Below are 22,502 nucleotides of genomic sequence, written 5' to 3'. Positions count from 1 at the left end.
TATACATCTGAATCTTAAATTGTTATCACAAGGAAGGACACTTCTCTCTTTTGGCTTCTAGGATTTGCAAGCCAATACCAGTCAACAAATTGGTGTTAGGAGATGGGGAAGGGAGGGGAAAAGTAGGGGGATTGCTCCACTTTCCTAGAGCCTTCCAGGAAGTGATCCCTCTGTTTTTGCATCAGTCCCTTGCCTCCCAGCAAGCCAGTGGCTCCAGCTAATTAGTACACATGATGGGAATAGGAAACAAAGGCCCAAACAATGGTAGCGTGGGAATACTGCATAAATGGCAATTACACCCCTCCTCAGATAAATGAACAAATGAATGAATGCATAAAGAAAGCCTACAAAAGGCTGCAACCTGCAAGTCAGTCATTTGGCAATTATCTCATAGGCTTTGACTAGGTTATTGCTTTAGCACAGGCAGCAAGGGAAGTCAGGCCCTCCAGATATTGTTCAGCTACAACTCCCATCATCCCTAGCCAGCATAGTCAGTGCTGAAGGCAATAGGAGTTGCAATCCAACGCTACCTGGAAGGCCTTACATTTCTTTGCTCTAGCCTCTCACCTGGTTTACTGCTTGCACCCTTCTAGCTAGCTAGGCTAGTAGTCCACAAAGAGCTTGTGGATGATATTTTAGATTATAACTGACATTCCCCAGCTGAGGCATGGAGATTTCTAGACACTGTAGCCCACAAAAGTCGATTTCTAAAATGTGTTCCTGAAGTGGGATGGACACAGCTGTCTGCCATAGCAAGGTGTTCTTTGGCTAAGCAATTATTTCCATCCTAGGCTTTCAGATAGGCAAACTCTATGCAGAGCAGAGATGCATATGCATGTTCTTTTTAGTACTTGCCACTTTTATTGGGAAGAAAGTAAGAGATGAAAGCCAGCACACTTCCATTCTTATTCAGGCAACTGAAAGTTCATAGAGGCAGACATCATCCAACTAATAAACTTGAGCCAACTGTTGTGTGTGTTCTGTATATAAGATACTGCCTTCTCCCTGTAGCTCATAGTTTCATGCAATCTCTCAGAGGAAACCCTTGGCAGATTAAACACATTGGCTATGGTGGAGCTGCTCTGTGATGCATAACAGCCTCTGTTAGCCCCCAGGGAAGTATTATTCATAATAACAATCTATGGCATTTCTGCAAAAGTCATTATGGTGGTGTCTGAGCACACTGGATTTATAGTTTCATATCTGTGCAATTCTAAATGAGTTCTTAGGCAAGTAAAAGCAGAGCGTGTTCAGGGTTTCTTCCTTTTTCCTTTTCCTTTTTTGAGACGGAGATCTTCCAGCTGTTTGTTTACCTTAAAATATATATATATATGTGTGCTGCCCTTTGGTAGACAGTTCCCAAGGTGGTTCACATAAAAGGAAAATCTGCATGATACATTTTAGACTGTCTCTTGTAATAATTCTCCACTACCCGCTTTCCTCCAGGTCATTTTAAGTACAGTACTATTCTGAGGTGTATAAGGCAAGTTGAACATTGCAAAATTGCAGTAGCAGAATACCTTGAGGGAAGCCAACACTGTTAAACCAGTTTAAAACTTTTTTTATAAAGTTCTGTGCAAATTTAGCCTTGCTTTAGCTCCCTCTCCCACAACTGTTGTTCCCTGGAGATAAAACTGGGAGTTGTCTTTCTTGACAAAATACAGTACATGCCTACTCATTTCTTTTAAACATTTTAGTGTCAAAACAACTTTACAATTTCTATTTGTCACAGTTTTTCAAAGGACTTTGATAGCAACTATTCCAAGTGCTATGGGATAGATCTAGAGGTTTGCACACTACTTGCTCTGCAATTTAAAGCATACCACTGAATAAGAAAGACTCTTTCACATATGTTTCTTGATTACTTGATGACTGGAAGAATGAACCTATGAACACCCCTGTTATGTTGATAGGGCCAGAATAGCATAGTGCTTTGAGCATTGGTCTACAACTCTGGAGACCAGGGTTCAGTCCCCAGATGATCCATGAAATCCACTGGGTGACCCTGGGCAAGTCACACTCTCTCAGCCTCAGGCAAACCCCTTCTGAACAAACCTTGCCAAGAAAACCCCATGATAGTTTCACCTGAGGGTTGCCATAGGTCGGAAATGACTTGAAGGCATACAACACACACACACACAATATGTTGATAAGGGAAGAGTGGGATCATGCCCCAAAGCCATGGCGCTTACCTCTGCCCATCTCCTCTGTCATCTGCATGTGTAGCCATGGGCTGCAATGATCCTGTAGCCAATCATTATCTACACCTTGCATGGTGTGTGTGTGTGTGTGCCTCTGTGTGGAGGGCCCCTATTACATGTTGGCCAAACATGCTCTCAGTGAACATGGGTACTGCTCCTCATTTCATCAGCATATAAACAGTATTCATCTACTGCAGTGTCCAGTGATGGATTTGATTTTTCAATAGGTTGTCACGAATCAAATTTTCATATTACCACAATTTGTTAAATCTAACTGTAATGTAAGGATGGCTGGCATACTATTTGTGACTTTATACAAGTATAACTTCAGCTTAGGCCACTGAACATTTTTCTTCTTTTTTTAGAGGCAACATGATGTAGTGCAGTGGTACCCAAACTTTGCTGCTAGCCAGTGGCATGAAGACGAAAGCAGATCAAGGTAGAACTGGAAGTCCAGGGGACACAACTGCCCCCACTTCATCTTTTTGGATCTCTGTGCCCCCCACCCTTTTCCTAGGGAAAACACCTTCCAGTTACTCCCAACTTTGGAAAGAAAGAGAGATTTCAGGCCCCCAAAGATGGTGTGTGTTTATATGTGTATATCTATGTGGAACAGTGTTAAAATGGACCATCATGCCCTTTAAAGTAGCTTCCTCTGTCCTTGCGATTACCTAAATAAAGGTTCCAGGTAATTCTTCCATTCAGTATCCCCTTGAATTCATCTGCAAGTACTTAAACAGGCATGCCTACATGTTAGTTGTCCTAATAAATTCCTTTTGAACTGCCTAGAAAGAGTCTGAAAGAATCTCAAAGGTCTCTTAAGGTCAACTAGAGCGCAAAGCACAGAAACCAGATGTGTACGTTTCAATTAGTAATTTCGGTTCCTAGGGTTTGGGAATCTATAAGTTTCCAGATTTAAAGAAACTACTACTCCCATGATCCCTGACACTCCATGGCTGGAGCTGTTTGGGCTTGCGATCTGAAATCTGGACATTTTGGCTGGACTGTGCATGATGTTCAAACCATTCATCCCAAACACATTTAGGAGGATCTATACAGGATTTCTAGCGGTTCAACATCATCATGCCAAAGTATGATTACCAGGCTGGTGGCTTCCATGTCAGTGGGTTAGTGAATCCATCCAAGGCTTTAGTCTTAGAGTTGACCCAAGAGGTTTGCCATTGCCTTCCTCTGAGGCTGAGAGAATGTGACTTGCCCAAAGTCACCCAGTGGGTTTCATGGTTGAACTGAGGATTTGAACCCTGGTCCAGGGTGACCAGAGGTCCTGCATGGCAAGGGGTTGGACTGGATGGCCCTTGTGGTCTCTTCCAACTCTATGAGTCTGTGATCCTTTTCCAGGACTCATCCTCCATTTCAGCTATGACTAAGAAGCATGCATTGATATTTATATGCATGTTTTTAGCTTTCCTTTGGTCAAGTCCAGGGTGAAAAGAGGTCCTCCTTTTCCAGGACTGCTCCTCCATTTCACCCTCCTCCTGTCCAGGAGGAATCCCAAAATCCCATTCTGAGCATGACTAAAGAAGCAGGCATTTATATTCATATGAGTGTTTTCTGCTTTTTTTGGAGGGAGGGGGGTTTTCCTGTCCTATTTTGCAGTGCCTCGTCCTCCTTAGTAGTGATCACAGGTCCTCCATTTTACAGGTCCTGTCCTACATTTCACACTCTTCTGCCCAGGAGGAACTCCAAAAGGCCTTCCATTTTGAGCATGAAGCATAAACCTATATTTTATCTGAGTGTTTTTAGCTTTTAATTTTGCAATTGCCTCCATTATGAGAATGACCAAAGAAGCATGAATTTCTATTTCTATGAGAGTTTTTCACTTTTCATTTTGGAATCTCCTCAATGTGTCTGGAAGGTCCTCCATTTTGAGCAGTACTAAAGAAGCATGGGTTTATCTTTCTAGCAGTGCTTTGAACTTTTACGTGACGATGTCCAGGGTGTCCAAAGGTCCTCCTTTTCCAGGACCTATCCTCCGTTCCACCCTCCTTCCATCCAAGAGGAATCCCCAAAAGCTCCTCCATTTTGAGCAGAACTAAAGCAGGCGTTTATCTTTCTAGGAGTGCTTTTAACTTTCACTTGGTCATGTCCAGGGTGTTCAAAGGTCCTCCATTTCCGGGGCCTGCCCCCCCACCCTCCAAAGAGCCTCCATTTTGAGCAGGGCTAAAGAAGCAAGTATTTACATTGCTAGGAGTGTATTTTTACACACTCTTTGTATTTTTATAGGCTCCCTCCCTCCCGTCCCCATCATCATCATCATCTCCTCCAGCTTCGTGGCCAGAGCCCAGCCAGCCAGCCAGGGCTCCTTCTCGGCGGTGGCGCCCAGGGGAGGCGGTTCACACGCGGCCGCCGCCGCTCCCGCACGCCCCGCTCAGCGCCGCCCCTCCGCTTGGCCGCCAGCCGGGGCCAGGGCGACTTTCCCACGGCCGCCGGGCCGCGCGTGCAACACTCCTCCTCCGTCGCCGTCTCCCAGCGCTGGCTCGGCGCCCGGACAATTGCCCGGCGGGGCCAGAGGGGCCAGCTTCCAACGCTCAGACTTGGGCGCGTCGCAGCCAATCAGGGGCCGCCTCCGCTTCCGAACGCGGCGCTCATTGGTCACGGCGCAGCGCAGTGGCTAAGAGGGCGAGCGTGGGAACGGGATGCAGCAGAGGGAGCCCGACCCAGACCCTGCGAGAAGAAGGAGGAGGAGGAGAGGCAGCGGCAAGAAGGAGAAGAGGAGGAGGAGCACACCGGCCCCACTTTCTGCTTCCCTTGGGCTTCTCCTCCTCGAAGCCTGGGCGCCCCGATCCCTTGGAGGATGAAGAGGGCGCAGCCGGAGTACAGCTCCTCCGACAGCGAGTCCCTGGACGAACCCATCGAGGTGGAGAAGGAGAGCGCCGACGAGAATGGGTGGGTGTTGCTGTTTTGGGAGCCCTCGTTTAATTCTCTTTGGACCAGGTACCTGCCAATTACTTGACAAAGAAAGGTACACCTGGATGAAGGAGACTAAAGGGATCTGGGAGTCCAAGTAGATCCCAAGTTGAACATGAGTCAACAGGGCGATGCAGCAGCTAACAAGGCCAATGCGATTTTAGGTTGCGTCAATAAAAGTATAGTGTCTAGATCAAGGGAAGTAATAGTGCCACTTCTATTCTGCTCTGGTCAGGCCCCACCTAGAATATTGTGTCCAGTTCAAAGAAGGGTGTTGAGAAAAACTGGAGCCTGTCTGAAGGAGGGCGACTAAAATGGTGAAGGGTCTGGAAACCATGCCCTATGAGGAACAGTTTAGAGAGCTGGGGATGCTTAGCCTGGAGAAGAGAAGGTTAAGAGGTGATATGATCGCCCTGTTTAAATACTTGAAGGGAGGTCACACTGAGGAGGGAGCAAGCTTGTTTTCAGCTGCTCCAGGGACTAGAACATGGAACAATATATTCAAACTACAGGAGAAGAGATTCCACCTCAACATTAAGAGGAATGTCCTGATAGTAAGAGCTGTTTGACAGTGGAACAATCTCCCTCGGAGTGTAGTGGAGTCTCCTTCCTTGGAGGTCTTCAAACAGAGGCTGGATGGCCATCTGTCGGGGATGCTTTGATTGAGAGTTCCTGCATGGCAGAATGGGGTTGGACTGAATGGCCTTGTGGTCTCTTCCAATTCTATGATTAAGCTTACACATTGTAAACCGAGCTGTTCTCAACCTGTGGGTTGTGACCCCTTTGGGGGTTGAACGACCTTTTCACAGGCGTCACCTGAGACCATCGGAAAACACATATTTCCGATGATCTTAAGAACTGAAACAATACTCCTTTATGGTTAGGGGTCACCACAACATGAGGAACTGTATTCAAAGGTTGTGGCATTAGGAAGGTTGAGAACCGCTGGTTTAGAGAGTGCTTAAGTGCACTGATAAGCAGTATAGAAATGTACTGTTGTTCTTGCTATTATCATGGGGGGGTTATAACTCCTCTTATTTTAATAATCCCTGGTAGATGAGATAAACACTATGTAGAATACCTTCTCTCAGATCTAAATGAGCAAATAAGTGCCAAGGTCGCTGGATTCTGTGCAGGTGATATCGATTGCCGTAGAGGGATAGAAAAACAACATTGTTAAATGTCTGGTTATTAGACCGCCCATAACTTCCTTTTTAAATGATGGCCGAAAGGTTTTTAAAATGTATATATTTTCCCCAATTGATTATCCTGTAATGTTTGGCTATTTTCCATGGTAATTGAATTGAATATGAATTGGTATGTTTTTAATTTTGTGCATGTGTTGTGTGCCTTCAAGTTGTTTCTGACTTATGGGAACCTAAGGTGAACCCATCATTGGGTTTTGCTGGCAAGATTTGTTCAGAGGTGGTTTGCCATTGCCATCATCTGAGGCTGAGAGAGTGTGACTTGCCTAAGGTTACCCAGTGGGTTTCATGGCTGAGCTGGGAATCAAACCCTGGTCTTCAGAGTCATAGTCCAGCACTCAAACCACTATGCCATCCTGGCTCTCTCTTTTAATTGTACATTTCATATTGGGAGCTGCTCTGGGTCCCAGGTCTTGGAAAAGAGCAGGATGATGATGAGGGGAACCATCTCCCTCCAAAAAACCATGGGTGCCATGGGAGATGGTCAGATGGGGTTGGCCCCCCACCACCAGGTCTCAGGGGTACAGGGTGAGCAAAGGTCCTCACTGCAAAAGAGAATCTTCAAGGAAAAGGGAGGACAGGAACCACAAAAAACTAAGGACCCTCCTATCTATCTATCTATCTATCTATCTATCTATCTATCTATCTTTTCCTGGTTCTTAGCCCTGCTCCGAGTGGAAGCCCTTTTGGAATTTCTCCAGGACAGAAGGAGGTGGGAATGTAGGACAGATCTTGTAAAAGGAGGGCCTCTGGTCAACCTATGTGGATAGGAGTACAACTGGCCCTCTGTACTTCCAAATTCCTCATCCATGAATTCAAGCATCCCTGCATTGAAAATATTACACACACACACACACACACACACAATGGAAGGAAAAGTTGGAGAGAAGAGAGAAGGAGAGTCAAGACTGCCTGTCTATTGCAGCACCCTTTGACATGGGAATTGGTCTCCTTGGTCAATCTGAATTGGTCAATCGGGGTGGGCTGATTGATGCTGGATGGGGTTATAATGTAGTCTGCACTCTGCACACGCTCAAGGCAGCCTCTCTTTATGTTACAGAATTTGATTACCTTTCCAAAGGTTGGTTGCAATTGTGCAGGTAGGGATAGGTCGCAAATTGTGAAACTAACAGTGAAAAAGATGGGATGGATCTTGTTGTGTCTGTGGTACTATGTTTATGTGGGATTTGCCAGGAGCCTGGGAATATTTCTGTATGTTTCCTTGTTCAATAGAAATTCCTCCCCTTTTTGCTGGCCATCCTTTTGGGACCCTTTCCTCATTGACCCTTTCCTTCTTTCTTGCTGATTTCAGAAACTTGAGCTCTGCTCCAGGTTCCATGTCTCCAACCACCACGTCTCAGATCCTGGCTAGGAAAAGACGCCGAGGAGTAAGTCCCCTCTCTCTTCCTCTTTCAAAAGGGGGACCTTCCCTGGAGGAAAGTCAACTATCCTTTTTTCCCCTTTCAGATTATTGAGAAACGACGCAGGGATCGGATCAACAACAGCTTATCTGAGCTGAGGAGGCTGGTGCCTAGTGCTTTTGAAAAGCAGGTAATTTTTTAAGGATTTTTTTTTCCCCAAAAAAGAGAGTAACTGGGAGCTTGCAATGCACTTCCCCATGGATTTCTTAGGGTTTTCATAGACAAGGAATACTCAGAGCTGGTTTGGCAGTTTCTCCCTCCGAAATATAGGCTACAGCACCTGGTCTTTGTTGTAGGTCTCCCATCCAAGTACTCACTAGAGCTGGCCCTGCTTAGCTTCCAAGATCAAATGGGATCTGGTGCTTTTAGTGTATTTGGTTTCCCTGCCCCCTTCTTCCTTTGTGGGCTTCTGTACTCATGTTCATTTCCCTCTTCTTAGGGATCAGCCAAACTGGAGAAGGCTGAAATCTTGCAAATGACTGTGGATCATCTGAAAATGCTGCACACAGCAGGAGGGAAAGGTAATGTTTCTAATTTGGTATGGCACTAGGTTCTCTATGCTTTTTTTTTGGGGGGGGCTGTTTCTATATAAGCTAAAGTATTAGCTCCCTTGCAGAAGAGGGAGATATCAACAAGCATGGAAGAGCATCTTGCTTCCCAAAGGATGATCAGTGAAACAATGATGGAGGGTTGCACATACTCCATGAGCATGCACTCTGTGGCAGCTGGTGGCTCCCATGCTGCAGGGAATGAGTCCAATTTCATCTTCCATTTCAGTGTCAGAGAAACCAACCAGGTTGATAAACCTGTTTTGGGGCTAATGTTCAGCGCCTTGGATAGCACATTAAGGATTGGATGGAAAGCCAGAATAAAGTCCCCGGGATAGTCTACAACACGATCAAAATATTTCTACAGTGGACCCTTTGTATCTGCTGTGGTTTGGTTCCAGGACTCCCTGTGGGTCCCAAAATTCATGGATGGTCAAGTCTCATTAAATACAATGGCATAGTGAAATGGTGTCCCTTATAGAAAATATCAAAATCAAAGTTTGCTTTTTGGAACTGATATATTTTGGGAATATTTTAAGGCCATTGGTGGTTGAATCTGGTTGAACTGATAAGGTTGAATGGTTGAATTGATAAGGAATTTGTGGATATGGAGGACTGACTGTAATTCCAGTTGAATTGAATGCAATCCAGCCACATGTGATTTGCAGGAGTTTTTGCATTGGGGGTGGGGAGCACCTTAACCTTTGCAGAAAAAGGCTTTGCAGTTTTTACTGGGGTATCCATGGAAATCCACAGAAATGCACATTATTGCATGTCTGGCCATCCATCTGCTTTGCATGCATTTGTATTGCTGCTTATTTTCGGCAGAGGGAGGGTAAATAGATGTGAATTTGCACAGGAAAGTGAAGACAATTAACTGTTGATGCAAATGTGCGAAAATCTGTAGCAATGAACACAGTACACTTATGTGTTGACTAGCTCACTGTTTCGTGACCTAGGAGGCAGCAGTTGTCATTAACTGGAATGCTGACTGATGGCTAGAATTGGGGGGGGGGACAAGTTAAGGTAAATCGAATGAAGTATTCTGAAAGTGGACATGGCAGGCTGACTGGAACTCTAAATAAGAGTACCCCAACTTGGAATATGTTGTTGCAGGTTCCACTTGTAATGCCATAATGGTAACAGATCAGGAAGATATATTGGAAAATTAGTCCCTTATATTTTATTTGTTTGCTAAAGTTGCAAATCCACAGGCATCTCTGTTCTGAGCCATTAATCAATTAACTTAGAATTGACTTCCAAATAGACATGTGTAGGCTTAGGGTTTGCTGTAAATGTACATTACAGTTCACATGTATTTTTCACAGGTTAGAGTGATCTATAAAGTAGCCAAACATTTATTCTCAGCCACAGCTGTAATGTATTTGCTGATGAGTTGAGAATTATACTATAATTTTCCAGGTGGAGGACTGTAGCATCTTTGAAGATGTAAGAATAATTTAAAAAGGTGTTTATTTTTTTGGCTTGAGGATTCAAGTTCTAAGGAAGGTTCTATTGTATGACAATAAAGCATCTACTTTTGTGCACACAGGGCCCCAAGTATAATCTCTGGCATTTGTGGTGAGCCTAGAAAATAATCCAGTCTGAAAGGTGTTGCTCAGTGTCAGTGTGAAGAACACTTGAATAGATGGGTCAGTGGTCTGACTCAGTATAAGCCTTGTGCCTAAGAGAGAAGCTATCAATGATACAGATGTATATTATGGTAAGGGTCTTTCTTTTTGCATACAGAAGGGTACCGTTCCCAGTTTATCCAGTTAAACTGTTGTCAGTGCTGGGAAAGACCTGCTGTAGCTGATAGTTTAATAGAGTTACTGCCAGATTTCAGAGATATTGGTAGAATGAAGGGACAATGACCTGTTGTACCATACCTGCCAGAATTTGCATGCCCCCTGGGGATTTTGGGAGTTGTAATCCCAAATAATTCTCTAATCTATACTACTGTTCATCAGAATAAACAGAGTTGCAGCTCTTCCACACTGCAGAAATAAAGTCATTTTACACCACTTTAACTGTCATGGCTCCATCCTGTGGAATCCTGGTACTGTATTTGTAGTTTGGTGAGGCATTCAGGCTAGTCTGGCAAAGAGGCCTGGTGTCTCACTGAATTACAGATCCCAGGGTTCTGTAGGATGGAGTCATGCAAGTTAAGATGGTGTCAAACTGCTTTATTTTTGCACTGTGGATGCACCCCTGGTCCAAATAAACCTGTGATCTGATTTAATTCAAGCCAACCTCATATTAACTAACAATTTGCTGTTACGTGGTGTCCATCTTTTATTAATGAATAATCTATGGAGGAAGCACAAATGGCAAAAATGGGGGAGGATGTAGCTGATTTTCTTCCTTTGTTGGATTTGGATGTAGTTTCATATTCTAGGTAGAATACTGACTAACTGATTTCTCTATATAGCAATCACATCAATGCTTGTATCGCTCATGGTTGGAATGTCTCTAAAATGATAATGCCATTCTGCATGCTATTCATATCAGTGGGGCTGGCCCAGGTGGGGGAAAAACACAATAACAACAATGCTGCAGTTATGCCTCTAGTGTATTCTCATTTTTAAGGTGTTTTATGAGCTCTGGTGGTGCAGTGGCTAAATGCCTGTACTGTAGCCACTCACAAACCATAAGGTTGTGAGTTCAATACTAGCCCAGGAGCTCAAGCTTGACTTAGGCTTCCATCCTTCTGAGGTCACTAAAATTAGTACCCAGATTGCTTACGCTTTGTAAACTGCTTAGGGAGTACTTAAGTGCACTGATAAGCGATATAGAAATGTACTTAGCAATAGCAATAACATTTCCGTACCACTTATCAGTGCACTTAAGCACTCCCTAAGCAGTTTACAAAGTGTAAGCTAATTTCCCCCAACAATCTAGGTACTCATTTTAGTTACTTTGGAAGGATGCAAGCCTGAGTTGAGTTTGAGCCCCTTTCCTGGTATTGAACTCGCAACCTTATGGGTTGTGAGTGAGTGGCTGCATTACAGGCATTTAACCACTGCGCCACCAAGGCTATTGCTATTTATTTAGGACAGGGTTAGAAAACCATAGGCTCTGGGGCTGAATTTGGCCCTACAGGGGTTTCCCCAGATGATTTCTTTTGTGATTGTAAAATTTTGGAATGCCTCTCAGAAGGCTTAGTTAGTGGCAGCAAAGGGTTTTATGCTAAAATATACTCGCACGTGGGGTCTTCTCCTCTTGTCTTTGACTCTGCCCACTGCCAGAATGTGGTCTTTGACACTTTTTCTGAAGCTGACTTTGAACCTCAGGCCAAAAAGATGTTCCCACCCTTGGGTTCAGGGTGGGGGTGGAGGGGAGAGAGTTATGGATACCTAACGGAGGAAGATGTTAAAGAGACAATGAAAGGAAAGAGGTACCCATCCTGAAGGCTCTACTCTTTTGTTCTTTTCTTCTAGGTTATTTTGATGCGCATGCTCTTGCTATGGACTACCGGAGTCTTGGTTTTCGAGAGTGTTTGGCTGAAGTAGCCCGCTACCTGAGCATTATTGAGGGACTAGACACCACTGATCCTCTCCGTGTCCGCCTTGTGTCTCATCTGAATAATTATGCCTCTCAGCGGGAAGCAGCAAGCAGTCCGCACCCAGGGCTTGGACAGATCCCATGGGGCAATGCCTTTGGACATCACCCCCACATCTCTCACCCATTGCTATTGCCTCAGAATGGGCACACGACTGCAAATGGCTCAGCCTCTTCTACAGAAGGCCACCACCCAAGCAGAAGCACTGCTTCTCATGCTGAGTCGTCTTCGCTGAGAGCACATCCTAATGGCAGCATTGGACCGGTGCTTCCTGTGGTCACTTCTGCTTCTAAACTCTCTCCCCCCCTTGCTGTCTTCCATGGCCTCTCTGTCTGCATTCCCCTTTTCTTTCAGTTCGTTCCATCTCTTATCTCCTAATGCTCTCAGTCCATCTACTCCAGTGCAGTCAGCCAGCCTTGGCAAACCCTACAGACCTTGGGGGACTGAGATTGGTGCCTTCTAAGAGGGAGGAGAGATGGGTGTGTGTGTGTGTGCACATGCAAATATCCAGCTGAACTGGGATGTTTCCAACTTCAGTCTTGAACTCTCTTAACTATTTGATGTAAAATGGTACAATTTTACTTTTAACAGAGTTTGTACAAAAAAAGAGAGAATGTGTGAGCATTTTCCTCCTGTTTGTTTTAGCAGACTTTTTTTTTAAATCCAGAAGTTTATCCAGATCTTTAAATCACAATAGATACTTAATTTTTAAAATAGAATTGTGGTGACTATTTTATTATGTTAGTGGTATTTTTCTTGAGTGATCCCATTTGTCAAGAGTACTGTCTTTTGTTGTTGTTTTTTTAAATAGTAGGCTGTCTTTTTAAAGAAAGAGCAATGGAATATTAACACACATTTTATTCTGTTTTTATCTTCTTGTGATTCTGAGATGTTCTTCAAGGAGGAAATTCCTTTTAAAGCTATATTTTGACTTCTGTCTTTTGGAGGAAAAGCGTTGACAAATCAGATGGACTGGCTTAATCCAAGAAAAGGAAATAAATATCCTTTCTGTGACTCGTGCAGTGGTCATTCTGCTTCGTGGGTTGTTTTTGCTTCCTGTTCAAGTCTCTGTTTCTTGTGCCAAATTATCTACATAGTTTCTGCCATTGGGGAAAAAATTCTGCAAAAGTCACAGAAAGGTGGCACATTTATGTTCTAATTCTAGGAGTCTGTCCATGTTTACTCCAGATTTTGACACACTGGGTTGCCTCCAGGGCTAGCAATACAGTCCTGTGTCTACTCTGAAGTAAGCCCTATTGTGTCCAGTGGGCTTTACATCTAAATAAGAGTTATAACCTAAATTAACACAACTTAATTCCCATTAATATCAGTGTGAGGTCAGTCAGTCATCACTAAGTTGTCCCACTGGTTTCAAGGGAAACTATATTGAAGTGACTTTGATTTGTTCCAGTCTGTTTCCTCCTTATTGTCCTGTACATCATTTAATTTTAGGATACATTGTGAGTTTAAGTTACTCCAAGAAGGGCTACCAGGTTTCAGTCCAGACAATGGGTTGTATCCAATCTAAGTTTGGTGTAGTTGGTCCCACTGAAATCAGTGGAATTTAAGTTACGTCATGATTTAAAATTTCACATTGATTTCAGTGAGCATCTTATGCAGCTTGTCTTAAATTCTTCTTCCTTTACTTTTAAATGTACTGATAAAGCTTCTGTCTTCTGCAACCTCTTGATTGAACATGGAAATGAAATCTTGTTTGCAGTTTGGGGTGGGTGTGAAGGTGGAAGTTGTTGAAATATATAGGGAGTGGAATGGGTGAGGGAAGCCAATTTCTGTGCCTCCAGCTTTGTTAGTACATTTGAAGATACACCCACATTCAGAGGGTTGCAATTGGTATTCTTAGGTTAAGCACAAAAACTATATGGTTCTGTTGTGGTCCCTTCTTCACTGATCAACTAGATCTCACCACCACCACCTCTCTCTCATGTACTAATTTCCCCTACAAATACTGTAGTTTCTGAACTATCCTGAATAGAGTGGCAGCATACAAGTGAAGAAAGAGATTCTGTTCCACCGGAGGTGGACACAATTGGATATAATCTTTTTGCATTCAAAATAAGGATTGTGAATCACTTTATAGTGCACCATTATTTTCCCAAATCAGCATAATTGATCACTTTTACATAAATACATCTCACATCACAGAATTTAGGATTTTGTCTTGGAGTATTCCAGCAAATCAGGGTATACAATTAAACATCAGCTACAGTCTTTATCAGTGCCTGTTATCATAGTACATACTTAGATAATGCAGAAAGAAATTTACTAAATTGATGAGTGCGGGGGGGGGGGGGGGGGGGACTTCAAAAAACAAAACAAAGCAAAACAAAACCCTAGGGTAATGCAAAGGTGATACCTCAGTTTCAAAAGGGTTCTTGTATATATTTTGGTATTGTTTTTAATATGGCTATTTTAAAGACAATTCCACCAGATTGATTGTGATCATTTTTGTATTTTGTTTCTAATAAAAGGATAAGACCAGCAAAACTGAATGATAGGTTTCTGTAACCAGACAAAAGAAAAGGATATGCACTTTTCAACAAGTTATGGTAAAGCAATCACCTGTTTGTGTTCCTTTAAATGTAATGTTATTTAGTAAAGAATATGTCTTATCTTAATTTATGCTGTTATTTTCTGCTTTTTTCCTATGAAGCCATCTTTCAAGATATTCTCAAAGAAAGCATTAAGAGAACCTTTAAAAATAATAGGATTTTCCATTTCTGCATTTGTGTTTTGAATATGAGAGACAGATTTGAGCATATTATCTGAGCTCCACTGAGATGATGGCTTTAAGAAACCAAATGTGTATCTCAAAGGGCCATACATTCCCTTTCCGTTTTATTTAGACCTCTATAAAAGTAAAAAGTGAGAACAGGAGTGTGGATCCATCTTAGCATATTCACTGAATGGGTAAAAAGGACCATGTTTGACAAGTTAGGCAACTTTCATTTCTGGTGTTTAAAGGTTTCATGATAGAGCAAAACACATAGAGTTCGACATCGCTTCCTGTTCTGTTTCCCAACCCATTTGTTCTCCTATTTGCCCATTTGTATTATATTGCTCAAGAAGAAGTATATGCTTTCTCTCTTCCCCACTTAATCTGCACAACAGCCCTAAGAGGTCATTTAGACTGAAATACAGCAATTGTCCAAAGGTCATCATAGCTCAGTGGATACTAGAGCTGTGATCTTCCAAGTCCTAGGCTGTCATTGTAACCAGTATGCCACACTGGCTTTCTTTTAGCAATGTTTGGATTTATTACACACTGATAAAGAAAGCTCAGCATTATGATGAATGGTCCCATCCAGGGAGGTCTGTAATGGAGTTCCACTCATATTAGAGGAAGTCAGAGGGAAGATTATCTGTGTGATTCCCCTTTGCCCCATAGGCTCTTCTCTCTCTCCAAAAGCTGCTCTGGATAGTTGAAAACCTTCCCCAACAATTCTGTGGGAAAAGAGGGAATTGACACTGACCGCTTTCCTGCCCACTTCCTCCAGTACAGCAGCTTCTGCTTCATCTTGGTGGTCTTCCAATCATGGAATGACTAATCTGGATCCAGCCCAGCATTTCAATGCTACTTGTTGACTAAGGCTTCCAAAATGCTGTGGACCATAAATACAACTCAAATCAAAAACTTCCCTATCCCACAGTCTAACCAAAACATTTAAAGTAGCAGAATTAAAACAACATTAAAGCAGAAAAATATCTCTGCATGTGTGTATAAATGTCAGGACTGGGAAGCAAATGTCACAGTTTGATCACTGCTTCTGAAAGGTCTATAATCCTCTCTAGTTAGATGGGAAGAGTCATACTAGAGCAAAGGGTGCATTTTTGTAAAAGCTACCCATTTCTGAAGAAGTTTGAAGGCAGAATTCCTTGGAGATATGTCTTCTGCCTTTGATCCCCCCCCCATAAATAGTACATCCATGCTACATAGTTATAGCTATCAGATATGTAAATTTGTGGCTTTATGCTGCCAAATATCTGGAATTTGTTATTTGGTGATGCACTCAGAATTCTCTACTACAGTCTCTGGTAGACGTCTCTGAGATACAGCAACATGGCTGAGAATTCTAAGTAGCTCATGAAAACTGCACATCCCAGGATTCAGTAAGATAGACCCTGATGGTTTAAATTGGTATAAAACTGCTATAACATCAGTGTATATACTCTGTGGAAGATCAGGAACTGGAATTTGTGTATGTGTGTAAAGTGAGAATACTGTCCCTTCAGTTAAAATTCTATGAAATTTTTATTTCAGTTCCCAAAATTTGTAGCATTATGGTTTCTGAAATTCTCAGTGCTGTATTTAGAACTACAGTTTAGGCATCCAAAGAAAGGAGCAGACATGTTGCTAAGAGAATGCATACAAAGCAAATGTAATAATCCTAGGTGTGAATAATTTTCAGTGTCTCATTCTCTGCAGGTCTAGAAATTTGGGGCCTGAAGGAATTTTTTATGTCACAGAAGCAGAATTCTTATTTGGAGGGGCAATCACCCTCCCTTCTAGCTACACCCCTCTTTGTCCTGGAAAATACACTGAGAAATTGTACAGTGTGTCTCAATGATCTTGAATTCCAGATCTTCAGACATGCCCTGCCAGAGGAGATGAAAAGGAAACTGGCTGAAGCCATGTTTTGTATTAGACTCAGGAAGTGAAAAGCTACAAAATCCTTCTTGGAGCTGGGTTCTTAAAACTGGAACACTGGCCAGTTATGGAGCAACAATTGTGCAGTGGACTGAAGACTGATTGGGCTTCACCAGAAAAAAAAATAATAATCTGAGTTTGTGGGTATGGGTATGAGAAATGGACCCTCTATTGCATATGCCTGTATAGTTCAGAGGAAAAACAACACTGAAGTTGCAAATAAATGCCTGAATACAGATGAGTTTATGGTTATTTCATTGTGTGCTCCTATGATGTACAGTAACATCATGCACATAGGAAAAGACAATTGAGGAAAACATGGTTAGATCAGTTGCAGATTAACACAGAATCTTGTCCTACAGAAACTCTTCTACATTCTATATTGGATGAAAAAAAGCTGCCACTGTTTCCCTCAATTGTGAATAATCCCATCTGCAAACCATGCACAGAATAGGGATCTGGTTGCATCTTAGATGTCAGTCTTCAAATAGAAGGCATTTTCAAAGAAGACTGCTCCATAAAGATGTTTTCTAGTTGAAGGGCTGCCCAAGTTAAAGTTCAGATACCATAAAGAAGGAAAACAGAAGTCTTGAAATCTTGAAATTTATCATCAACACTTAATATCCACAGACCAGAGACTGAGTAGACACACAATGTTTCTCACTGGAAAGAATTTTTTTAAAAAATTATAAATTATTGCAATAGTTTCTAAATTTGGATCTATAGAAGCATTCACAATAAACACATTATAAGTAATGTACCTATAACTTGTGTGCATAATCACATTCCATTTCAAATGTAACTTTTTAAAAAAAGCAAAAATGACAATGAGTAACAGATTTTGTTATTTTAAATGGACATTTTAAGTAACATTTTAAAAAGGCATTTTTCTACTATCACACCATTCTTCTATCGTTTTCACGTTTAAAATAATGAAAGGAAAAAACAAAAAACCCCGAACAGTATAATACGTATAGCCATCCAATACTTTCTTGGTAATATTAATGGTTATGAACTGCTAGTATGTGTCTGCACTTTGTAGGGTATTATTTAAGGAATTATTTCTAGAAAGCAACCTCCCAGGCTTTGATCTCTATATATACATGAGCAAACATAAAATGTTCCACAAACGTTCTCTCTTTTGTCCTCTTTCCTCCCATGTGCGAGTGGGCACACTACTTTCAGAAAAAATGTATGCAGCCTTTTGATGTGCTTGCAGTTCTAAAACCTTGTGACCTTAGCCTTTATGAAGAAAGGTTATATTTCAGCTCCAGGTGTTTGCTTACCAGTTGAACTCGCACAAGCTGTAAAACTTTTTGCTATGAGAAAGAGGATTTTACCCACATCTGTACTGATCAGTATAAAACGGGGTATATGAAAACAACTGGACAAGTTCATATGAGAATAGATTATCAGAGGTAACACAATAGGTCACTTAAAGGAGCTGCCTTATGGTTTATTGATTATAAAGTGTGGAAGAGGGGGTGAATTAAAATAGAAACAGTGTATTAATGCACAACACTGTTGGAAAAAAGGACAGATCTGGCATTTTCCTAAAACTGGGCAGAAAAAGCATATTTGTATTAATCGTGTTAATAGGATTTGTGCTCAAGTCTGTAGGATTGGGGCCCTGGATCCTAAAGCCAGATAATAAAACCACTTTCTCCTTCTCCCATGCATAGCTAATATTCTGAGAAAGATGATTTCAGAGCTGCATAAGAGGCGACACAAGTGCTAATTAGAGCAGGGCCATATGTGTGTTCTTTAGAAAGCCTGGAAAGTATAATGAGCTGTGTTCCTTTTCTGCTTCCCTCTCTGATCCCATTGTTCTTAGAAGGAGCAAGCTGTAAGATTGGAGTGCGCTCAAAGGTTGAACATTTGTGTTTATAGCGTAACAAACTGCCCTGCACTAGGCTAATTATCTTTTCCTATTGCCCAGGGCATGAAAGACAGTTATTCTTCTTTTCCCTTGTATTGGCAGCTTAGGTTCTCACTGCTCACCTAAGTGACACATCTTGCTAAATCTAATTTCAGGGTAGGGGTACCTCTGATCTCAAGCTACTTGGCAGAATGCTTGAGGCCAAGTGGAGGAAAATGCCAGATAAATACAACCAAACACTAGTAAGTGCCCATTAGAGAGCCTCCTGAGTAGCGGTGAAGATAATGAAGAAAGGTTACTTTGCTGTCTCAGTTGGATCCTCTGTATGTGAGCAAGCTTTATGCAATGATTCATGGCCTTTTATGTGCTGGCCCAAAGGCAGTGGTAATAAATGGGAGAAAAAGTTCAAATAGGCAGCTCTGAGTTCCCTGGAGAAAAAATGGGAAATAAATAAATAATAACACAGGCCTGCAAAATTGAAGGTCATAAAAACTTTTAAAAAAATATATGCTGGTTTTATAGGATTCAGTGTTCTAAATTTATAAATGAGCTCAGATTTGCTCCATTGTGTATAGTTTTACACAACTTGCTTTGATGTTTCTGTGTTGTAATATATAACTGATTGAACTCATCCTGCAAAGAAGTATCCTCAAAGAGCAGAAAAGGAATGAAAGTCTTCTGTTAGACTTTCAAAATACTTTAATTCATTGAGATGAAATACAAAACCCATTCAAAAGCACTAAAAAAATTGCACTGGGACATCAGCGTCCATATTTAATCAAAGCTGAGTAACAACTGCATTGATAAAAATACTGAATTTGTGAAAGAATTGTGTGTGGTATGACATTTATATTGTGTTTTTTAAATTTAGCACCCCCAAACACCTTAAAAACTATGACAATACTGAAAAAAAAAGTTTTTCAGTGCAGGCCTGTGTAATATGACTTGCTAATGTTCAGCTTGTGGTTAAAAAATATAAACTGCAGAAAAGGTATTCCAGTGACATGGTCTGTTCCCACTCTTTAATATTGATAGCCCTGTAAACTGAGAAATGTTTATGTCTATACAGTGTGCCCTTTTTTTATGCGAGGGATCCATTCAGGCCCCCCGTGTAAAAAAAATCTCCATATGCTTGGCATGGTGGCACTGTGGTGTGCGCGTGTCATGGGCACGCGGCCCATTACTCTTAATGGGATGTGCCGCCCCTTGTGCCCCGCGCGCTCCCACATGCTCCCTGGCGGCTCTCAGCATATGCTGAAAGATGTGTATGGTGCATCCATGTATGACGCAGGTGCACTGTATGTATTGCAAAAAATAAACAAAACAAAACCCTCATCTCAAAGGCTGCATCTACACTGCAGAATTAATGCATTTGACAATATAAATGTCATAGCACTTTAACTGACATGGTTCAATGCTATGGAATTCTGGGATTTATAGTTTTGTGGGATATTTAGTTTTCTTTGTCAGAGAGCTCTGGTGCCACAATGAACCAAGAATCCCAGGATTCCATATGTTGAAGCAATGGCAGTTAAAGCAATGTCAAACTGCATTAATTCTCCTGTGTAGCAGCAGCCTAAGTCTGTATCCAAGCTACTGGGGTATACTCATAGTTTGGCCCAAAATCTATGTTGTGATTGTTGTGCACCTTCAAGTAGTTTCTAATGTATGGCAATCTTTAGGTGATCCTATCACTTGGTTTTCTTGGTAAGATTTGTTCAGTGGATGGTTTTTTTTATTGCCTTCCTATGAGGCTGAGAGAGAGTCACTTGCCAAGTTCACCCAGTGGATGGCCATGGTTGAGTGAGGATTCGAACCCAGGTCTCCAGAGCCATAATCCAACACTCAAACCACTACATCATGCTGGCTCTCCAAAACTATAGTGTGTCACATTAATTCATGTATGCATCCTAGAAGAAGGGGGCAGGGGAGTTTGGACCCTCCACCATTAGGCTGGAGTGTTTGAGCCAGCCTGAAAAGATCTATTAAAACTGAACTACTAAGAGTCCTAAATCGCTAAGTCCCCTCAGGAATGATCAATCAGAAGGGTACTATATAATCAAGCACTAAGACATATTAAGACAGCAGTTGTTATTGAGCCCTCCGAGGAATAAAGGTAAAGAGTAAAGGTTGCCTGCAATCTATCCTGTGTGTTTTTATTAGGACCAAACTACACTGAGCACTCGGAGAGATCTTAAAAGTACCCATTGTGTTTGTAAGTGTCTTCATATTTAAGGATGTTCCACTGATAGTGGATGGGAGAAATAATCGGCAAGTACCTGAAGGTAGGCAAAAGGAACAGCAACCTGTCTACTAATGTTGACTCACCCACCCTGAAAACAGTTCCAGATTCTCTGAGCTCACGGTCACCAAAGATGCAGTGTATCAGGGAAACTGTACCCAGAATTCTTGTGGTGTGTTAAAAATAGTTGTTCCTTGTATTAATTTGTCAAGGAAAACATCAATTAAGTTTGAACAATGTCCTTTGCATCATATTGATGCCTTGCTGTCTGTAGATTCTCCCTTTGAATTTTCTTTGGGCATTATTGCATCGTCTTTTTAAAGGAAGCTATCAACAACGAGAGGAAATCCCGTACTAGTACTGAATGGTCCTTATTCAAAAAGCACTTCCCTTCTGGTGGGAAGTGTATGTAGTCAGCACAACACTTCATGAAACAGATGAATTACTAAACAACATGGCTCAATTTTTATTTGTTGGGGGGATGTTTTTATCGTGTATAAGCCTGCCCCATCCATTTTAAGTGGAAAATATTCCTTTCCACTTGGCATCTACCCCACCAAAAGATGGGCATAAAGGACTAGGAGCTGGAATTCCCAAAAGATGGGCATTAAGGACTAGAAGCTGGAATTCATTAGAGACATCAACACATTTATTTAATTTCATCATCATCATAACTGTTGTTATTTGCCATCAAGTTGATTTCAACTTATGGTGAGACTGAATGAAAGCTCCAGGAGCCTTAGTCTTCAAGTGCCTTGCTCAGATCTCACAAACTCAGGGCTGTGGTTTTCTTGAATGAATCCACATGTAGTGTGGTTTTCCTCTCTTTACTGAACATTATTATTACATACCAGTATTTTAGGCTTTAAAGAACAAGATAAAAATTTAAAAAAAAAACTATGTTGCCCTTAATGCTCAACTTGTGGCTGTAAAACATTAGAACATTAATCATGAACATCGAACTACTAGAATGTAATGATTCAACTGGATATAAATATAGTGTCAATGGCATTGTTAGTTCCAGACTGCAGGAAACATGGGAGAAGATCTTCTCAGTGGCTGTTGCCAGGTTCAGGAATTCCCTCTTTGGAGAGGCTAGACTAGCACCTTCCACAGTATCCTTCCAGAAGCAGGCAAAGACCTTTATTATTATTATTTTGGACAGCACTTTCAGAGCTACCTGTTCATGGGAAAAGAACTTATTTATTTATTTATTTGCCACCTTTCTCACTGGAGGAACCCAAGGTGGCTCACAGACAAAATATTTAAATCTCAGTAAAATCCAAAACAATTCAAAACATCTACACAGAATATTTAAAATTTCATAGAAATATACAAAAGTTAAAAACATAACTAAATACCCACCTGCTCCATAAAAACTACCCTGGTATGCATTATATACCAAATGTCTGCCTGTATAACAACATTTTTATTTGCCAGAGAAAGTCCAGCAGCCTTAATATTGTCAGCACCTGGCATTCTGTATCACAGTTAAGGAGTCATAACCTTCAAGTAGGATGCTGACAAGCTGGAGCATGTCCAGAGGAGCATGACCAGTCTCCTCTAGGGGACAAGAGGGCATTTTAATCACATTTCTGGCTCTCCCCAGGCTATTTTAGGCCCAAATGAAGTCTTTTAAAAACCCCAAGTGAAGTTATTTCTGAGATTTGGAATAAAAAATTATATTTTTCTGTTTGGGGTATGTTGCAGGAGGCACAGCCCTCCAATGTCTCTTGGGGATTAAAGCATACCTCTAACCTCTGACAATTGTCTACCCATGTGCTAGAGCAGTGGTCCCCAAACCTTTCTTGCAGTACCACCCCCTTTCTTCTTGGATGACAACTCTAGCA

At 41.8% G+C, this 22,502-nt stretch overlaps 1 protein-coding gene across 1 annotated transcript; it reads left to right on the top strand.

Annotated features, from left to right (window-relative positions):
- The first annotated feature begins 4,760 nt into the window (after positions 1–4,760).
- On the top strand, positions 4,761–14,501 carry HEY1 (hes related family bHLH transcription factor with YRPW motif 1). Its single transcript, XM_042466000.1, is given in 6 exon segments — positions 4,761–5,108; positions 7,647–7,722; positions 7,802–7,885; positions 8,195–8,276; positions 11,744–12,165; positions 12,167–14,501. Coding segments are annotated over 6 exon segments (918 nt in total). The 5' UTR covers positions 4,761–5,016; the 3' UTR covers positions 12,329–14,501.
- The last annotated feature ends 8,001 nt before the right edge of the window (positions 14,502–22,502 follow it).

The sequence above is a fragment of the Sceloporus undulatus genome, chromosome 4 (genome assembly GCF_019175285.1).
Source record: "Sceloporus undulatus isolate JIND9_A2432 ecotype Alabama chromosome 4, SceUnd_v1.1, whole genome shotgun sequence".
NCBI classification, from domain to species: Eukaryota; Metazoa; Chordata; class Lepidosauria; order Squamata; family Phrynosomatidae; genus Sceloporus; species Sceloporus undulatus.
This window is presented reverse-complemented; position numbering and strand designations above follow the sequence as displayed.